The following is a 19,609-nucleotide window of genomic DNA, read 5'->3' as shown; positions in this document are numbered from 1 at the left end:
AGTATGTGGGCGGAGCTATAGTAGGCTGTGCCTGATTATGGTGTGTCATCAGGTAAACTGTCCACCCCATTCGATGCAGGTATCCCAGCAATCTATTGTCTAATTAATTGGCTGTAAAAAAGTCTTACGCTAAGATTTATGAGAGTATCGCCCAAAACATAAGGGTATAATTTCACAATATTTAGTTTATATTTACTTAAATAATTACGGTAACTGTTATCCCGTGTATTTGTGATTGATTATTGAGATAATACACGAACACTAATTGTTGCGATTTAAAACGTGTAATTTCATTTATTTATTTAAAAAAAAAATCCTACAGTAAGATGTGAGATACAGGTAGTAGACATGGACCAACTACAGCCTCAAATCCTTCTGGATAACAACATATACTCCCCTCAGGTAAAAAAAACCATAGGGGTCCGATGGGGTCATTGCGAAACATGTATACTCTCTATTGTAATTAAAATATGTGATTGACAGGTGTTAACAGTTGGTGAAAACATTTCTATAACGGTAATTACACGGCTTGTAATTGTTCTGTGTATAGAGAATTAATCTATATCGCTGTCACTAACTTTAATTATGATTATATTACGCGATATAGAGATTTTTTCTAGAAAATAATGATACACCATTTATAACTCATTTATAAGTATGACCGTTTAATAGATCATTCAGTTTGATTTCATTTGGTTTTAAACGGTAATGATTTGGAATATATGATTTCCTAGCGAATTTTCAATGATTGCGGTAAAACAAAACCACGATAATGATATAATATATCTATTATATACTCATCTCCGACATTCTCTTCACAGAAGGTAAATATTTTCTTCTGGAACTCCTTTGTTACCTACCAGTTCAATGGAAAATTTCAAATTACATGATCTATCATCAGACTTCGTTGGACGTAAAATAGACTGGTCTATAAATAGATAGAGAAAGGACGAAATAGTTCACATTGTTTGGACGTTAGGTCTTGATCGTAATGGTGACGTCTGTATTGTTAGTACGTTATTTTGTTTTGCTTCCAAAATAAAAGGGACGGGAAAGATTCCCATGTTATGCTTATAATCATGAAATATGTTAAAATGTATTTTATTGATTTCTTTATTACATACACCAATGTATTGTTTTCTCACACTAAAGAGAGCACACCGGACTATACATACACATCATTCTGCAGTCTATGTATTTCAAACAATATTTATTTGACAATTTCCATTTAATAATATACACAACATTTATAGTATACACACATAGATTCCAATCATGCATGTAATCGAAAAAAAAGAGACCTCGCATAATGATTTTACTGTGACAATTTGGCTGTTAATGAAATAATGAAGTTGATTAACTACTATATATATATAGTTTGGAAAATATGAGCATGGATTTCTATATCTACCGGTAATTTGAATGCGCCGAAGTGTATGTCTATGCTATTAGCCACGCCGGAATCGTCCCTGTAAACTGCAAGTAGCATATATATCAACATAAATAATGATAGTAAGAAAACACACAACGTCTTTAAGTCGTGTATTTAAACTACGAATTGTTTAAATAATTGTACAGTCTATGTATGAAACCCGCTACAAAAAAGTCAGACGAAATAATTATAAGCTATAGTTTTCAGGATAAAATTTGGTTTTCTTCAAACAATTACGAAACAAAAAACATACATTATGTCCCCGCGAGGACAAGTAATGATCTTATCACTGTTTATCGTCTTCTCATCCGTCACAGGTCGTACACGTATATGGATCAATTTCTCAAACAGACATTTTACTAGCTAGATACTTCAGATATATGTGATGACTAAATTATGCAATTAAGGACTTTGCTAGATCACCTAAAAATAAGTCCGAGATCTTTCAATAAATAACGAGCCCCTTATGTGGCCTCTCCGAGGTCATGGCATCTGAGGTCATGCACAAAGCGCCATCTATAAACAGGTCAGCTAAATCAGTAGTGACTAAATGCATAGGCCTATATACAAGTATTGAATTGCAGATCATTTAAACCACATCATTTATCAACAGCAGCAATTGAGACATTAAGGGAATTTCGTAGACTCACTATACGGTATCCAGATGGTTTTTTTTTATTTATTTATTAGCCCCTTCATAAAAAAAATGATATTTATTTTTTTATGATTTTTATTTGCTACATATACATAACATATGTCATCAGTGGCTTCGGCAATGTAAACAACCGGTTCCAACAACAACTACTTGAACTGTTACATAAATAATAAGCTGTTACACAGTTGTTTGGTAGGTTTTTATTGATGTTGTGTTCTCCTGGAAAGAAATATATCATTAATGGCTTCATTGTTTCTTTGATTTTAATCATTCCTAAAATAAACTTTTCTTATTACAACGCAGAGCAACATGTTTGGTTAGGTACTTATTATATTATAATTTGAGACACTGCAAATAGGGATCAAATGTTTATTGCTTTTGTAGGCATTTCTTTGATTATCAATATTTGCAGTATATTAATTAGGAAGTCAAAAATTATGTGTAATCAGTAACAATATGTTCATCAAAGTATACCAGCTAAATTTCTAAAGAAGGGGCTTCTGTCCGGGGGGGCTAATGTCCGGGGGGGGGCTTTCGTCCGGAGGGGCTTTTGTCCTAGGGGCTAATGTCCGGGGGGGGGGGGGGGGGGGGCTAATGTCCGGGGGGGGGGGGGCTTTTGTCCTACACTCGACACTTGCATGTAAGTCACAAAATCTACCAATCGTCTCGACTGCTAGCGGTAAAAAAAATCGGTACACGTACAATGATAAGGGTCGATAATGGTCAACTTAGAGCCACACCACCACAGGTAAAACCGAAGGCTGAATGTAATCGTGGCCCTCCGGGGCTGCATCATCAGGATTCGCGGCGGAAAAATTGCTTTGATGTTTCGCGGACAAACAATCACCGCGTATTTTGATGAACACATTACCACCGGGGATCGCGATGACGCCGTTTTCATGACCCCTGATAGGGATTTAGGGTGATCGGTCGCGGTGATTTACCCCTTGAATAGAAAATCAAACGCCGGCAGATGGTGACTTTGTGTTCATTCCTAAGGCCTGCACTGTATATCATTAATACAGGTACTGGTGTTGACTGGCACGGTCAGGGATGTAAATCAATATTTGAATACGTCGTGTTTCTAAGAAGAGTGCAGCTGCTGATCAGTTTCCCGCGGTGCAAGTTATCACAAAGTAACTTAAAGTTTGGTTACCTCAATCTGTTGCCATGCGCTACCTGTTCCCCTTTAATGTACCATATTGTAAAATTGCGATTATTACCAGTTAATATCATACAATGGTAAACTGTAACGTGAAGTGGCCAATTCAAAAAGGTGTCGTATTGTTTCTCCTTTAAAAGTGCAAGGGAAATACTAGATGATAAATAATGATAATAAAATGTATATCTTTTTTTCTGTATCTAGTAATACTCATAAAGCATATATATCTCTATGTGTATGACGGAAACATTTCCTGTGGACTAAATAATCTCTTTTCATGCTCTATAGCTAACGTCCATAATGCACCAACTACATGTGCAATAAAGGCAAGTATTTTCTCAAAGTAGTATATGAATTTTCAAAACCCCCCGCCGAATATCCAGATGACACTTTAAGAAATATTTTTGCTTGCCAATTAAAATCATTTGTTATGCGAAGTACTAAATTATGACAAATAGCTTCAATGTCAATAACACACAAATCACAAAGAATGCAGCTATCAAACTGCAATCACATCTTCACATAGTGGTGTACCACACTTCAAAACGTATATCTAGCCCTCAGGGCTCATTAAATTTGTTCCCGTATCCCGTGACTATTGCTCTCTATCATTGATTACTTTTCATAATTCTAATAACGAAGCAAATTAATCGTAGCCATTGACACTATAGCTGTCCTGCTGTCAAGGTAACATTCTTTAGTTAAAACAAGTTTCATTTCAAGATAAATGTCAAAGGAATGAACACAAGTTCCCCTACATCATATAATCATAACATTTAACAACTCACCATTTGTTAGTGTCTGTGTGTCTATTTTTGGTCGTAAGTATATATTAGTTACTCGATATGTTAAATGTTAAGAGTAAACTAATGACTCGAAATTCGAGTGGTAATTTAATTCAGTTATCTCTCAATTCTAAACTGTCTTATTTGCCAGTGCAAGATTGTTTTACCTGTCAGGACACATGGCTTGCTAACCTTTAATGTATGCCAGATTAAGGGGAGACAACTTATTTAACGCTTATTTGTGTATGAGAATTGTTTATGTCATTTGTTATGTAAAAGTATTGCAATATATTATAGTAAATCCGGAAATTTGTACCCGGATTCCGTATCTGTTATTTAGTATGTACTCGACCGGAAGTTTAATAAAGTTGGGAAGCGGACAAGTCTGTGAAACCCGTAGCACACACACCAATACCAGTTCCAGCGCCCATCCGCAGTCAGCTGAAGAATGAGTTAGATCACTTAGTGAAGTATGGAATCATAAAATCTGTGAACAAACCGACGAAGTGGGTCAACAGTGTTTGTCAGGAAGAAAAATGGCCGTGTAACAATATGTATCAATCCGTCAGATTTGGACAAGGCGATACTCCGAGAACACTTTCTCATGAACAGTATAGATGATATTCTGACAAGGCTTGACGGAAGCAAATATTTTTCAACATTAGACGCGAATATGCGTTACTACCAAATCTAACAACATTTAACACTCCGTTTGGACGATACAGATACCTGCGTATGCCAATGGGAACAAAGTGTTCCAGTGAAGTGTTCCAACGTGAAATGCTAAATCATTACGTTGATTTAGAAGGCACAGAAATCGTAGTTGATGACATCATGGTTCACGGAAAAACGTCGAAGGAACATAACGCAAGACTGAAGGCGGTTCTTGAGAAAGCTCGTCAGATAAACCTGAAACTGAACAAGTCGAAATGTGTTAAAGCCTGAAGTAAACTACGTGGGTCATACTTTGACAGGCGACGGAGTGAAACCTACAGAACAGAGAGTCAAAGCCATAGTGAACATGAAAGAACCCAGTAACCAAGGCGAGCTTGAAACTGTACTAGGCATGCTAGCATTTGTGACAAAAATCATCCCAAACCTTAGTGAGTTGAACGCTCCTCTCCGAGAGATTAAAAATACAAAGAATGGACATGGAGTGAATCAGCGAGGAAAGCTTTTCAAAATGTCAAGGACGCAGCTAACATCTACACCAGTCCTGGTGTAATTTGGCGTACGTGTGACAGTTGACGCGTCGATGAAAGGTACGGGTGCGGCATTAATTGAGGATGGAGGCATTATAGCTTATGCGTCACTGTCAGAAACGGAACAAAGATACGCCCAGATTGAGAAATGCTGGGTATGGTATTTGGATGTGAACGCTTTCACAAGATATTATAAGGGAAATCTGACGTAACTATAGAAACATATCACAAACCAATGGAACGAATTGTACAGAAGCCAATTCATACAGCTCCCATAAGGATCCAGAGAATACTCTTAAAAATACAGCCATACGAATTCAAACTTGTCAATGTGACAGGAAAGGAAATAGGGCTAGCTGATTGTCTGAGCAGATTACCACTGGATGAAACTGGCGATAAGGTAATGGACGATGAGATGATGATACTAACCGTAGACACGCTCTCACACATAAATCACAGAAGCATTCAGGAAGCAACGAGAGACGATGCCGAGTTACAGGAAGTGAAAGAAATTATTCTCTCAAGTTTGCCTGAGAGTAAACAAGATGTTCTCACAAAAGCACTTCCATATTGGGACTACCTAGAGAAATTGTCGGCATACAACGGTGTTGTATACAAGGGAGAGAAAGCATGCATTCCTTCAAAGCTCAGGGCTGAAAGGTCATTCACAGTTCTCACATACATATAGGAATGGTAAAATGTAAACAACGCGCCAGGGAGTTGGTATTCCATGAACAAGCAGATTGAGGAGGTTGTTGAACGATGTAGCGCATGCTTAACGTTCCGAAACAAACCAGCCAGGGAACCTATGGTGATTCAACCACTTTCATCACTGCCATGGAGCAAAGTAGGAGTTGATCTGTGTGAATTTGATGGAAATAAGTATCTAGTAATGGTGAACTACTACACCAACTTTATCGAAGTAGCTAAATGACAACACAACGAAATCTGTTGTGAAACACATTAAAGAGAGCATTGCCAGATATGGAATTATGGGCACGCTGATCAGTGATAACGGATCACAATTTGCAAGTAAAGAGTATGAGGACTTCATAGGGTCTCATAGCATGCATCACATTACATCTTCTCCAGGTCACCAGCAAGCAAACGGTCTTGCTGAGAAAGCTGTTCAAAGTGTTAAGAATTTGATCAAGAAATCAGGAGATGACATATATATGACATCACTAGATCTGAGGAACACGCCTAGAGATGACATTGGAGCTCCCATGCAGAGGCTTATGGTGCGTCGTGGGGAAACACAGTTGCCAATAACTGAAACACTTAGGAGACCAGAACAGGGTAACATCAAGGCAAACATAACATCAAATCTCATGGAGTACCGCAAAACTCAGAAACACTATTATGATAGAGGAACTAAGCCACGAGAGGATTTTGAGCGAGGTGATGCCCTTCGGGTATATTCAGATAAAAGATGGGAACCAGCTGAACTTATCAACAAGACAGAATATCCGCGGTCGTACATTGTAAAGGCAGGCGATAAGGCACGCGAGTGCCGTCGAAACAGTGATTTGTTGATGAAGACCAGGGAAATACCATATCTCATCAAACAAGTCGAAAGGTCAAATCATGTGCCAACGATTCCTATCCAAAGACCATCCAAGCTGTCCGTCCAGTGTGCGAAGACACGATAAACATGCAGATCAGTCATTGTAAGGTCTTGTCGCAAGGTCCAGTGTTGTCGAACCTGAAACCACAAGGGGTAAACCTGCAATCGCTCCAACAGTACCTCCAGATCCTTGTATCGACCACGAAGTCAAAGTCTGGAACAACTGTACACAGACCAGGACATTTGAAAGATTTTGTGTAACTCTATTCGTGAACTGTATTTCTTGAGTTAGGGTGGATACATATGTGTTATAGTGCACAATAATCCCTATGTATATCCAAAGACCACGAAGGTCTTCAAGGGTATTAATCTCTCATTAGTTTAAAATGATTATGTTTAAATTAAAAATGAAAGAAAAAACCCACCAAAAAACAAAACTTTATATTCTTTGGTTATAAGAAATAAAAACAATGTTATAAGTGTTAAACTTCTTATTATAGTCATATATATAATTATATTTTTATATGTTATTGGTAATGATCATATATGATAGCAATGTTACATGTTCAAATTGGACAATATTCATCTACATTCTCAGTGTAAACTCAGAAGTAAAGATTAGTCGGTTATAAAAGAAAAATTATATTGATATTGGTTTAAATTGTTGAAAATATTTCGAGCAGCACCCGATCCAATTGACTCTACATATAAACTGTTCCAAATGTGAATTGAGTTAATGCTAAGATTAAAATATTTCATCAACTACTTTTTTTTCTCAATTTTTCGAAGCCAGCGCATCGGAGGACCACTTTTTAAGAATACGATTTGTGTTGTCTTTTGTTACATAGAATACAATAAGACACAAAAGTTGGTCTTCTGATGTGCTCTATGTCAAAACATGAACTGAATGCGGAAAACCTCCTCGAAAGTTGCAAATTGCCCGATGATGCAACTTTACGGTCATTTAATGAAATATTCATTGCAATGAACAAACACATTTTTCGCAAATAAGAATTTTTATGCGTTAAAGATTTAAGGTTTGTATTTAGAAACCCAGTTTTTAACATTTTTTGTTTGTTTTGAAAACGGTCACCGTTAGGTCGAAACGGGCAAATATGCGTCTTACCTCTTTATGAAATAACATTTTATTCCTACGATTCTCTTACTTTCAACCATACTGCTCACTAATTATCTGATAATAGAGATTAGTCTGATTTTGTGACAATTTACTATCACGAACGGAATCTTGCTAGGCACCAGTTGCGATCTAGAAAACTGACCTGCATTCCGGCAATACTATTTTATCGTCAATTACAACTTATTAGAATATGGACACTCAATATTTGCCTCTGTCTGCCCTGTTGGCCCGTCGCATCATTTAAATATCATTATATAACTATACTAATGCTTCACATTCAATATCAACGTCTTTACGATATATATATATATATATATATATCCAGGTATCTATACATTGTATATCAATAACGAAAGCAGAATTGTTGTTTTTTCTCGCTATCAATTAATTGAATATGTCGGCGTTTCGTCGTCCGGCCGTCTGTAATTAATCACTGTTATCGCTATTGCTAGGAAAACTAAATACTATAGCAAATTAAGTTTATCATTTATTCATGGAGTAATGTTGATCCAGTAATTATATAAGATATTTGATATATTGTATGAGGTCTCATATATATTATAATGTCATAAAGTATACTAGACAGTGCATGAACTGATCATTGTCTGGAAATGATGAATCTTTAAAACGGTTCAATCTTTAATTCGACTAAATGACCGTTTCTTAGCAAAATATTCATGTTAACAAGTACATCTATATGTTTTTCCTATTCTATCTATGTCACTTTAAAAGTCTACAATTTGTTCATATCAATATTGTGATTGGTTTATATATCACGTATATTATTAACAATTGATGACAAACCTCTAATGTATGGCATATGGATAAGAAACCTATAAAGTCCTGAAATGACCTAATGAAGGATTTAAGGAATGTGTTTTTTTTTGTAAACAATGAATAAGTGACGTGTATTGGATGTGTAGCTAAAATGTGCCATGCATTAGTTTTAATTACATTTGAACTCATGCCGTCGTGACCTACTTTAACCTAACACCTGCGTGACCTACATAGAACCAAGCATGACCTACCCCCAACCTAACCTAGCCCACCTATACTCCTCCACAGACCCAAATCTGACCTAGCGTGACCTACCCCCACAGTGACCTACTTTACCATATTTAAAGACAAGGGATTCGTATCGTCCAACATCAGTCCCCGTCAGAGTAGACAACAGTACCTTCTAGTACAAACAGTGGCAACGTAATCCAGTGAGGCTGCTTTAGGTGAGTCGAGATGTTTTGGGATTTTATTCGAGTTTAAACTTTTCCTCCATCACTAAGGTTTAGAAGTAAACATTCGCCTGCTTTTTCTCTATCTTCTTTTTCTACCAATTCGAATTCATTTAATGCACAACAACAATGAACAAAGTATCACATATTTATCAAACTACTATATAATGATATACACTTTTATACACATTTATATTCAGTCAAAATATTTACACAAAACACGATTACACGATCTAAATATCAATTTTCCAGGGGTTTCCCTGCATCATGCTCCTTATTGTTTTGAGGTATTTCAAACCTTCCTCATAGTATTTGATGGCGTCATCCAAAGCCGACATAGCCGCCATTTTTCTTCACTGAAATTGAAACAAATTTATGCTTAGTTAAGTCTACGTTATATATTGGTAAAATATAAAGATAGAAATCATTTTTTTTTTATTTAAGTATATGTATGAATATAGCAAAAATCTTAGCATTAAAGGGCTTACTCTTTTGTCGTTAATCTTCGCCCAAGGAGTCCCTGCCTCCTATTGCTAAAGATTGATGTAGGCCTTTTGGAATGTATATGGTTGGTTGATGTATGCCTTCTGGAATGTATATGGTTGGTTGATGTAGGCCTTCTGGAATGTATATGGTTGGTTGATGTAGGCCTTCTGGAATGTATATGGTTGGATGATGTAGGCCTACTGGAATGTATATGGTTGGTTGATGTAGGCCTTCTGGAATGTATATGGTTGGATGATGTAGGCCTACTGGAATGTATATGGTTGGTTTATGTAGGCCTTCTGGAATATATATGGTTGGTTGATGTAGGCCTTCTGGAATATATATGGTTGGTTGATGTTGTTGGCGCCGCCAACATGCTGGTTACTATAGGATATCTCGAATAGAAAGGTTTTCGTATTAAATGCTCAACTAATAACTCTCAAAACTAATAACAATTTAATCAAATTTTATACAAAGCAGTTTTGAATGATTATACAGAAGAATTATAATTTACTTACTAGCAATTAATCTGACTTGTACGCTGTGGTGAATTCATTAGCGATGTGTTAAACTGATTGATGCTGGAAATAAGATAAAACATAACTTTACAAAAGGAACCATTTGCAAACTGAGTTCAGTTCAAAAATACCAAATCGAAATTCAGTTTTACTTACCAATCATTGTATAATTCTGGAGATATTTCTACATCGAGAATCGTCATGGAACATGTCGAAAAGGTCCTGCAGAGTCACGAAGAGCTCGCCGTCACGGAAGTATTCGATATTCACATTGGCATTAGTAACGTTCCCTAAGGGAGTGGTAGGAGACGGATTACGGACATATCCGGCGGAAATGATTCCATCAAAAAGAAGACGTCTCTTGTTCAAATCGTCAACGAGGACCGCATGTTTATGGCTCGATCCATAGCCGTGTGTTGGGCACGCGCAAATACGATTTCTAATGAATAATGGAAAGAATTGACCCGATACTTGTGGTTTAAGGGAGGTCGTATTTCCGGGAAAAGACACCAGCTTACAATTTGGGAAATTGTTGTTTTTTACCCAACATCAATATTTAACCGCCATTGCCCACAACATGAAAGGATGCGACGGTTAGTTCCTGCTAGAATATTTGATCGATCAATCTATTCGGCCAGACAACATCATTTACAATGGGTCCAAGATTATGTGTATGCATGTAGGGAAGGACTGGACATTGAAGTGGTGGACAGTTTGAACTTTCTACCAATGAAATTGGCGGCGTTACCAAAATCGTGCGGTCTAAAGGAGTTAAAGAAAGGTTGGTTTCCACATCTTTTCAACCTTCAGCTAAACCAAACATACATAGCACCTTATCCAGCGCCACATTTGTATGGCTGTGGCCATATGAATACCGGCGATAGAAAAACGTTCATGGAATGGCACGACACCACGGAGGGAGAAATATTTGACTTTCGAGAAGAGATGCTATCCTACTGTCGCAGTGATGTCGACATATTTAGACGCGCATGTCTCAAATTTAGAGATCTACTGATGAACGCCACTGGCCATTGGGAAGAAGTGACAAACGATAAAACATCCAAAAACGAATCAGTCTATGGATGAACTATTTGCGCTTACCATGAAAAAGAAAAGCTTCACAGGACAGATGGGGTTGAACTATGTATGCATCTTGGAACACGAATTCAAACATCTCCGGATAAAGAACGAGACATGTAAACATTTTGTGGACTAACTGTACATCGTGGAACGCCTGAATCCTCGGGATAGCTATTTTGGAGGGAGAACCAACGCTTGCAAACTTCATTATAAGGTCAAGGACGGGAAACATATATGTGGACTTTACGTCTCTCTATCCGTGGGTCAACAAATATTGTCGCTACACCGTTGGACACCCAGACATCATCACATCGAATTTTGGAGACATTCGGGATTATTTCGGTATAGAAAAGGTCAAAGTGTTACCACCTCGTGGATTATGCCTTCCGGTATTACCGTACCGCTCCAATGGTAAACTCAAGTTTCCCCTATGCAGAACCTGTACAGACAACGAGAACAAAACACCATGTATCTGTACGGATGACAAAAGGTCCATGGTTGGCACGTGGTGCACACCCGAAATACAACTTGCCATCGATCGAGGGTACAAGATCATTAAGACATACGAAATATATCACTGGAAGGATACGCCACAATACGATCCATCTACCAGAAAAGGCGTCATATTCGCAACCAACATCAACACCTTCCTTAAATTCAAACAAGAAGCAAGTGGCTGGCCGGATTGGATTAAAACAGAACAAGACAGAAAAAAGTATGTAGAGCAATACTTTGTCAACACAGGAGTGACACTCGATTGGCGAACCATCGGTAAGAATCCAGATCTGAGAGTTTTAGCAAAATTATGTTCAAACAGTTTTGGGGGGAAATTTGGGTTAAAAATTTAGGTTAAAATAGGTCACGCCGATATGAGTTCAAATGTAGGACAAGTTATAGTTAAAGCGACACATATACTACTGTTCGTCCTGTCATTCTTCTTTTCTTTCTTTATAATCATAATAAGTATACTGTGTCCTATCACGATCATTGTAATATACATAATGTATATATATGTGGAGACGGCTTTTATTAGTTGTTGAAAACTTGTGCCCGATCCATTTGTGTCTTAACAATGAAATACGTTGGAATCAAGACAGTTTACTTAACACATAAGATATCTCATAAATGTGTATGATATTATAAAGAAAAAGTCTGCTCTGTGTCCCATGGCATGGACAAAATTATTACTCTCCCTTTTTAAATAATGTATAGATACCTTAAGCTGCGAGCTTTGTTTGCTTTATATACAGATAACAATGACACAGAATCATGGCAAAAATATATGGACTAACCTCTGTGGGTGGCCTTCAGTATTATTTTATTCAAACGAATATAAAAACAAATAAATACACATATAAAATACAAAGGTGAAAGGCAACATTATGCCAAAATTACCGGTATGTTTGCCACCCGATCAGTTTATTAGATATATCATAATGAATGAGATTTGATTTTGTGATATCAAACCCTCCTTCACAACACTTCTAAGTCAATGAAGTATACAAGACAGAGCCCGATTAAAATGAAAGATAATAAGAACGGAATAAATGTAATCTTTCAAGATGCTTGATATATATTGGTTTGCTTCATTTTTTTTTAAACTTTTTATATCCGCAATGATGGTCGGCCAGATACCCTAATATGGTTATAATTATTATTCGTCTATCAAATTAAAATGCGTACATGAATCGAGGCCCGGTCAGACCATGGGTCATACAATTGTTTTCGTTCGTTAATTGAAAATCGTTCATTTAAATATGTATCTCCCGAAACCAGGTTAATATGAATGATTAGAAAACAAGAAAAGACTGTTGCATGTTTTTATGCAACACTAAATAGCTTGCACACCTGTACTTACCGCTTAACTTTATCCGTATATCTTTTAAATTTATGAAGTGAATAGATAATTATATATATAACTGATTGCACTCAAAAGAAATTCCCTCGCGCAGTTTCTCCACATTTTACCCGAAATTCTGTGATATATGAGATTATTTTTAGACGCCGATATTTATTTATTCAGTTATTCCATTTGATGATATTGAGTAGATATAATTCTACACCGAACGGCACTGAGACACATTTGTGATCAGTAGTGACTTCATTGTCAGCGATGTTACATTTGAATTATCATACATATTGTAATAATATAGATATCATTTTGTTTCTTGAAATTGAAGGAATAAACAACATGTTTAATATTTACCAAATGTTACTATAACCCTTATAACTATCCACCTCAACCATGTGGAAACCTTATACACAGACCAAGAAGGTTTATATTCAGATTAAAATAAACTCTCAGGTCCTTTTGCTAAGTCACAATGCACATCTTTTGCTTATTTACATTTGTGCTCGCTATACTTAGTGATATAATAACATTTTGATTTACCTCCCTGACTGTACCGGTCAACATCAGTATCTGTTACCCCCTGACTGTACCGGTCAACATAAGTACATGTATTAATTTTATAATGCAACTTTAATTTACCTCCCTGACTGTACCGGTCAACATCAGTATCTGTTACCCCCTGCCTGTACCGGTCAACATCAGTATCTGTTACCCCCTGACTGTACCAGTCAACATCAGTATCTGCTACCCACTGACTGTACCAGTCAACATCAGTATCTGCTACCCCCTGACTGTACCAGTCAACATCAGTATCTGCTACCCCTGACTGTACCGGTCAACATCAGTATCTGCTACCCCCTGACTGTACCGGTCAACATAAGTATCTGTATTGATTTTGTAATACGACTTTAATTTACCCCCTGACTGTACCAGTCAACATCGGTATCTGCTACCCCCTGACTGTACCGGTCAACATCAGTACCTGTATTGATTTTGTAATACGACTTTAATTTACCCCCTGACTGTACCGGTCAACATCAGTATCTGCTACCCCCTGACTGCACCGGTCAACATCAGTATCTGTTACCCCCTGACTGTACCGGTCAATATCAGTACCTGTATTAATTTTATAATACAACTTTAATTTACCTCCCTCACTGTACCGATCAATATCAGTACCTGTATTAATTTTATAATACAAATTTTATTTACCTTCCCTGATGGTACCGGTCAACATCAGTACTTGTATTGATGATAAAATACAACTTAAATTTACGTCCCTGATCGTACCGGTCACCAATACTATTGATACAAAAGCTGTTATTTTTTTCACAATTTACGTTATGTTCATACCTTACTATGCTACAACGTCTTTTAAGCTAATGTTTCAATGAAAAACTCTTATTCGTATCAAAAATATTTAAAGCTAAGATGAAGCTAGTATATAATGTTGAAAGGAACAGCTGTGGAATTGTCATTTGTCTTTTAAATAACACTCAACGTGTAACAGAAACTTGTATAGACGTTACAGTACATGTTGTATCGAATGCACCCCGGTACAGTTGGGTCCTTCCGGTACAGCCAGACACCTGTACAGGCGGAAAAGCAGGCTGACAGACCCTACACGATCGATAATCTAAACACCATTGGTGTGTGTAAAAGGTTGTAACAGAAACAAAAACGTGTTGTTACCAATCTTACAAACAAACATGTAGTTCTTATACGCTAACTCTTTATCAAACAGATCTGGTTTTTGTTTCATTTTAGTTGTTTTTCACTTTGAAGTAAGTTGCATTTCCATATTGTTATTGTACTCACTTTCCAAGATATTTGTCTTTTGGCATAAATCCAAACTTAAATCAAGGGACCAAACTATCGTTGTGATTTTATACAAGTCTTGTCCTTTAAACTTGAGTATTAGTGAGATTAATCATGTGTTAAAATTAGTTTGCTTGTCTTGATATTCAATGTTTCGCATTGTTTGTTATATACCTCCTTTATGTATCAGCTCATTATAACTGATGTTATCTTGATTTGATTGGAGTTGCTTCAAACTATTTCAGAAAATCTTTCCCGTCCTTAATTCTATGTATGATGTTACCTGAATGTAAATGGTAATCAGTATTCTTAAATCTTTCAATTTCTATTATGTCAGCAACAACAAGACTTTTTGTAAATCACTATGCCTTTGGAGGCAACATTAAACGTAGCATAGAAAACGTCAATTTGAAATGAAGAATGCATAAAAGAGAGCCTCTGCTTTACCGTTCAATCTTATCATATAGTCAAATATAAAGATTCAACGTCAGACAGACAGAAAGACGAGTAAAAACATTACTAAAGTGTGTTTCCATAATACATGGGCATTGCTACACTGGTTGGATTGTGTGTCAGACACTGAATAAAACACTGACTGAAGTTTACTTGACTCCTTGGATTAGCCAAGCTTTTTTTCAATTTTTTATTTTTTCATTTTTGTTTTTGTTTCTGAGGTCAATCATTGTAAAAATGTATCAGTTTACCACAAACCAGGCATATTCCAGGGAGCAACAAAATCAAGTCAGTTGCAATGAGCCATATTATTGCTGTGAAGCTAAGAAGGCCAACGCAACCAGGAAGCGGGCCCCAATTATGACAAAGGTTATGAATGGTATTTTCCTGCATTTCGCAGTAATAGCAGGAAATATATGTCTGTTTCTGTTTCGCTAGGAGCTGAAATTTGATTAGTCAGTGAAGGGAAGAATGAATAAATATGTTTGAAAGTGTTGTCCACATGCAGCACGCGTTGTACAAAGTGTGTGATAGGGAACACATGGGAGTGTGGTCATTCTAGTATGTTCTTCCTAGCCATACAGTTGGGTTTCTTCTTCACAATGGAGTCGGCGGTATCACAAGCGATACAACAGGCACATGCATTCATGATGGACAATATGGAGAAAGTTTTTTTCAAGCAAATTTGAACTGTTTCAACAACAACTTTCAGAATCTCAAAACATCCTTTATGAAGTTCAGTTGGCTAAATTGGAGAACATGACTAAAGATGCATACAAGTTCAACAGGAAAGGGAGTGAGGAATAATTCAAAATTAATAGTAAAGTCAGACAAATTTTGAAAGATGCAGTGGCGGCACTCAGAGAAGACGTACCGAGAGACGCCATGGACAAAATTCCAAAAGTTATCGATTTAATAGATTACAGATAAAAACGGAGTATGAACAGAAAGAGCCCACAGATGATTCGGAAGATGAAAAACGTATGTACAAAGCTGAAAATAGAGCGCCAAGGAAAATAAAACAGAGTTCGGGTCAGAAGAGGACCAGGGCTATTGCCAGGCCAACGCACCGATATACACCGGTACCGGAAGCAGAAAGAGTCACAACGACGAGGAGACATGAAAATGGAGCTGTACGAAGGCCGGGGACATGCGTCAGCTGCGGGAAGCCAGGGCATTGGTGTTTTGAGTGTAAAGAGACTAAGGCGGATGAACGCAATAATAAGAAAAATATTGAACTAGACAATTTAGTTTCGGGGCATAAAGTTGAAAGGGTTGATTCTCCAGTAGGTATACGATTTTGGGTTAATAGCATACATGTAGGTGCTAATGAGACAGTGTTGAGTGTAATAAGGGACGGTTATAAGATCCCTTTTATGACTTCCTCCCCTAAGGGCGGATATTGACAATAAGAAACCTGCGAAAGATCAGAGTTTTTGTTGAACAAGAAACAGTGAAACTTGTAGAGAAATGGTGTGTTTCTTAGCTAGCTGACAAAGAGAAGCCGCACGTTGTGAATCATTTAACAGTTGCAGATAATAAAGAAACACCAAGATTGGTTTTGGACTGTAGGCATATTAATCCACACATTTACAAATCACAATTCTAGTTCGAGGACAATATGATTGCTTAAGATATATTTTCAAAGGGGGATTTGATTTTGGTTTTGATTTGAAATCCGCCTACCACCCTATAGAGATTATTAAGGAACACAGAGCTTTTTTGGGGTTTGCATGGGATTTTACGACAGGAAGGAAATATTTTTGTTTCCATGATTTACCATTTGGAATATCAACAACAGGTTACACTTTTACAAAAGTGACAAATGCGTTAGTAAGAAACTGGATAACTCAAGGGGGGAGCATTGTAATGCTTTAGATGACGGGTTCGGGGGCGCAAGTAGCAGAGAGGAAGCAAAGGTATTCAGTGAAAAATGTAAACATGATTTAGAGAGTGCTGCATTTTTAATTGCTCAGGAAAGTGTTAGTTGGAACCTCAAAAAGAATTCATTTTGTTAGAATTATGATGGCAAATGTATGAAGATTAAGTATATCTAACAGAAAAAAGAATGAAGAGACTGGTATACAGCATTTGAACATTGATAGCTCAAAGCTAGTAATGGAAATTTGGTCGCAGTTAAAGAGTTGGCAGGTGTTGCAGGGCAGGTGATTTCAATGAAAAGTGCTGTAGGTAACCTTGTAGAGCTTAGAACCAAGAACATATTCAAGTGTATAAACAGTGGAGCCAGCTGGAAGGATCCAGTGATATTGAGTGAGAGTGCAAACATAAGATTTCGGCAAAACTAAGATTTTGGATTGTAAAAGTGCAAGGTAACCTGGGGTCCATTGCGGGTACAGTATACATTTTCAATGGAATCTTACATAACAACGTGCTTCAGTTTTCATACCCAATGCAGTACGTCACCAGCAAAACCTGTTTGCAAGCCAGTAAGTATGGTGTCTGCGGTCAAGCATGACGGTGTTACAATAGGATTCGTTGAAAGTGTTGTCTTGGCCAGGTGTGATTACCGTATACGTAGTCGCTTCGTAAGAAGCCCTGGGTTTACAGGTAACATAAATCTGAACGGAGATTTTATGTCAGAAGTTTAGTTTTATACCTTGATCAGTTTTATTTCCCTGAACACGTTATTCACTAGACGTAAACTGTGTACTGTATTTTAACTTTGTGTGACAGATTTGAATTGTTCAGTGTTCATAGCGATACGGTCTCTTTTAAGCGTCGCGCAAGGGGGGAAATTCCATTTAGCTCAGTCGGTAGAGTAGTGGACCAGTAAGCCGAGAGTCGCAGGTTCGAGTCCCGGGAAGGCACCCTTCACCCGCTATCTGATACATTTGGTGCTTTTGACCACCCCAAGTGAAGCAATGGGAGAGTGAGAGACTCACAGGAACCTTGGTTTATATGTGTTGATATGACTTCGGGATGAAGACATTTAAAAACGGGGGAGTGTACACGGAGATGCGTCGCCGTTTTCCTTTACACTAGGCTGGGGAGGTGGGGATTCCCTTTATTTAAGTCGGTAAAGCGGCAGATCAGTAAGTCGAGGATCACGGGTTTCTATCCACGGTTAATGAACATCTTAACAGCAAATCAAGTCAAAACAGTGATATTCTACATGCCTACTTTGGTGCAATGTTACAAAAGTAACATTATGAACTTTTAGTATATGTACTTTGTAAATCTGTTGGTAAAGTTCAAGAAAACATACGAAACATGCATGTCTCAGGGAATATAATTAGCTCATTTGTATCACTTATATTGTATAAATTAGTGTACAGCTGTATAACAGTGTCACAGTTTGTTTTGCTCACAATGGTCTCAGTCACAAAATAGGAGCATTGGATTGACTAGACTTGACTTCATAATATGTATAAATACTGTTTTTATTGCGACATACTTTGGTGCAATTTCACAAACTTTTAGCATGTAGCATGGCACACCATGGGACTTGCTGTCGACATTTAATGTGTTAAGCTGTTGGTAAAGAAAAATGCATGTCTCGGGGGACATACTCATTGTATTACTTATATTGTATAAATTAGCCATGTTGTTTTGCTCACAAGAGTCTGAGGCACAAAATGGGAGCATTGGTTTGACCAGATTTGACTTTATATTATGTATAAATACTGTTTTTATTTGGACCTTGAAATGCAAGATTGCGCTTGTGAATTATATCATTCAACTATGGCATATAGGAGGTATTTAAAGTATCAAAATGCTTTATTAGGCACTTTAAAGAACTCTAGACATGACAACCAGGCCTGCTTTTAGATCAAAGCATGTTCGACCGCTGAGTTTGGGGGGAAATATGCATATTTCTGGAAAAGGCCCAAAACTCACCATTTTAATAATGTCTTAAATTGTCCTTCTGATTATGATAAGATGTCTTATGATTTAAGATCAATTGTTTTAATAAAATGCCTCTATGTATATCCTATTTGTTCAATATTATTTACAACCGTGTGTATACCTACATAAAGTAAAATCAGGTCAAACAAATGCTCCAGTGTTAAAGATACATTTGAGCATGTCACCTTGGCTATTTTTCAGGTATGATTATTTTTTGCGACTTTGAATTATTCCCTACTACATCTTACCACGGAGTAGCTCTATAGAAAACAATGTTAGCATTTACAGCAGTAAATTAGTGGTGATTGTAAGAAACTACAAATCCAAACAAACATATTCGTTAACGGTTGTACCTGTTGGAGAAT

The 19,609-nt window shown here is 37.1% G+C and overlaps 1 protein-coding gene across 1 annotated transcript; it reads left to right on the top strand.

Moving 5' to 3' along the window:
- The first annotated feature begins 6,228 nt into the window (after positions 1-6,228).
- On the top strand, positions 6,229-6,888 carry LOC117321129 (uncharacterized protein K02A2.6-like). Its single transcript, XM_033875597.1, has one exon. It carries the CDS (start codon positions 6,229-6,231, stop codon positions 6,886-6,888), a length of 660 nt encoding a protein of 219 aa, XP_033731488.1.
- The last annotated feature ends 12,721 nt before the right edge of the window (positions 6,889-19,609 follow it).

The sequence above is a fragment of the Pecten maximus genome, unplaced genomic scaffold (assembly GCF_902652985.1).
Source record: "Pecten maximus unplaced genomic scaffold, xPecMax1.1, whole genome shotgun sequence".
Taxonomy (NCBI): domain Eukaryota; kingdom Metazoa; phylum Mollusca; class Bivalvia; order Pectinida; family Pectinidae; genus Pecten; species Pecten maximus.
Note: the sequence above shows the minus strand (reverse complement) of the source record. Positions and strands in the feature narration are given on the sequence as shown.

What these genes read in the sequence shown, in the direction of transcription:
- LOC117321129 (XM_033875597.1), top strand. Translation starts at nt 6,229, where the DNA reads ATGGGCACGCTGATCAGTGATAACGGATCACAATTTGCAAGTAAAGAG.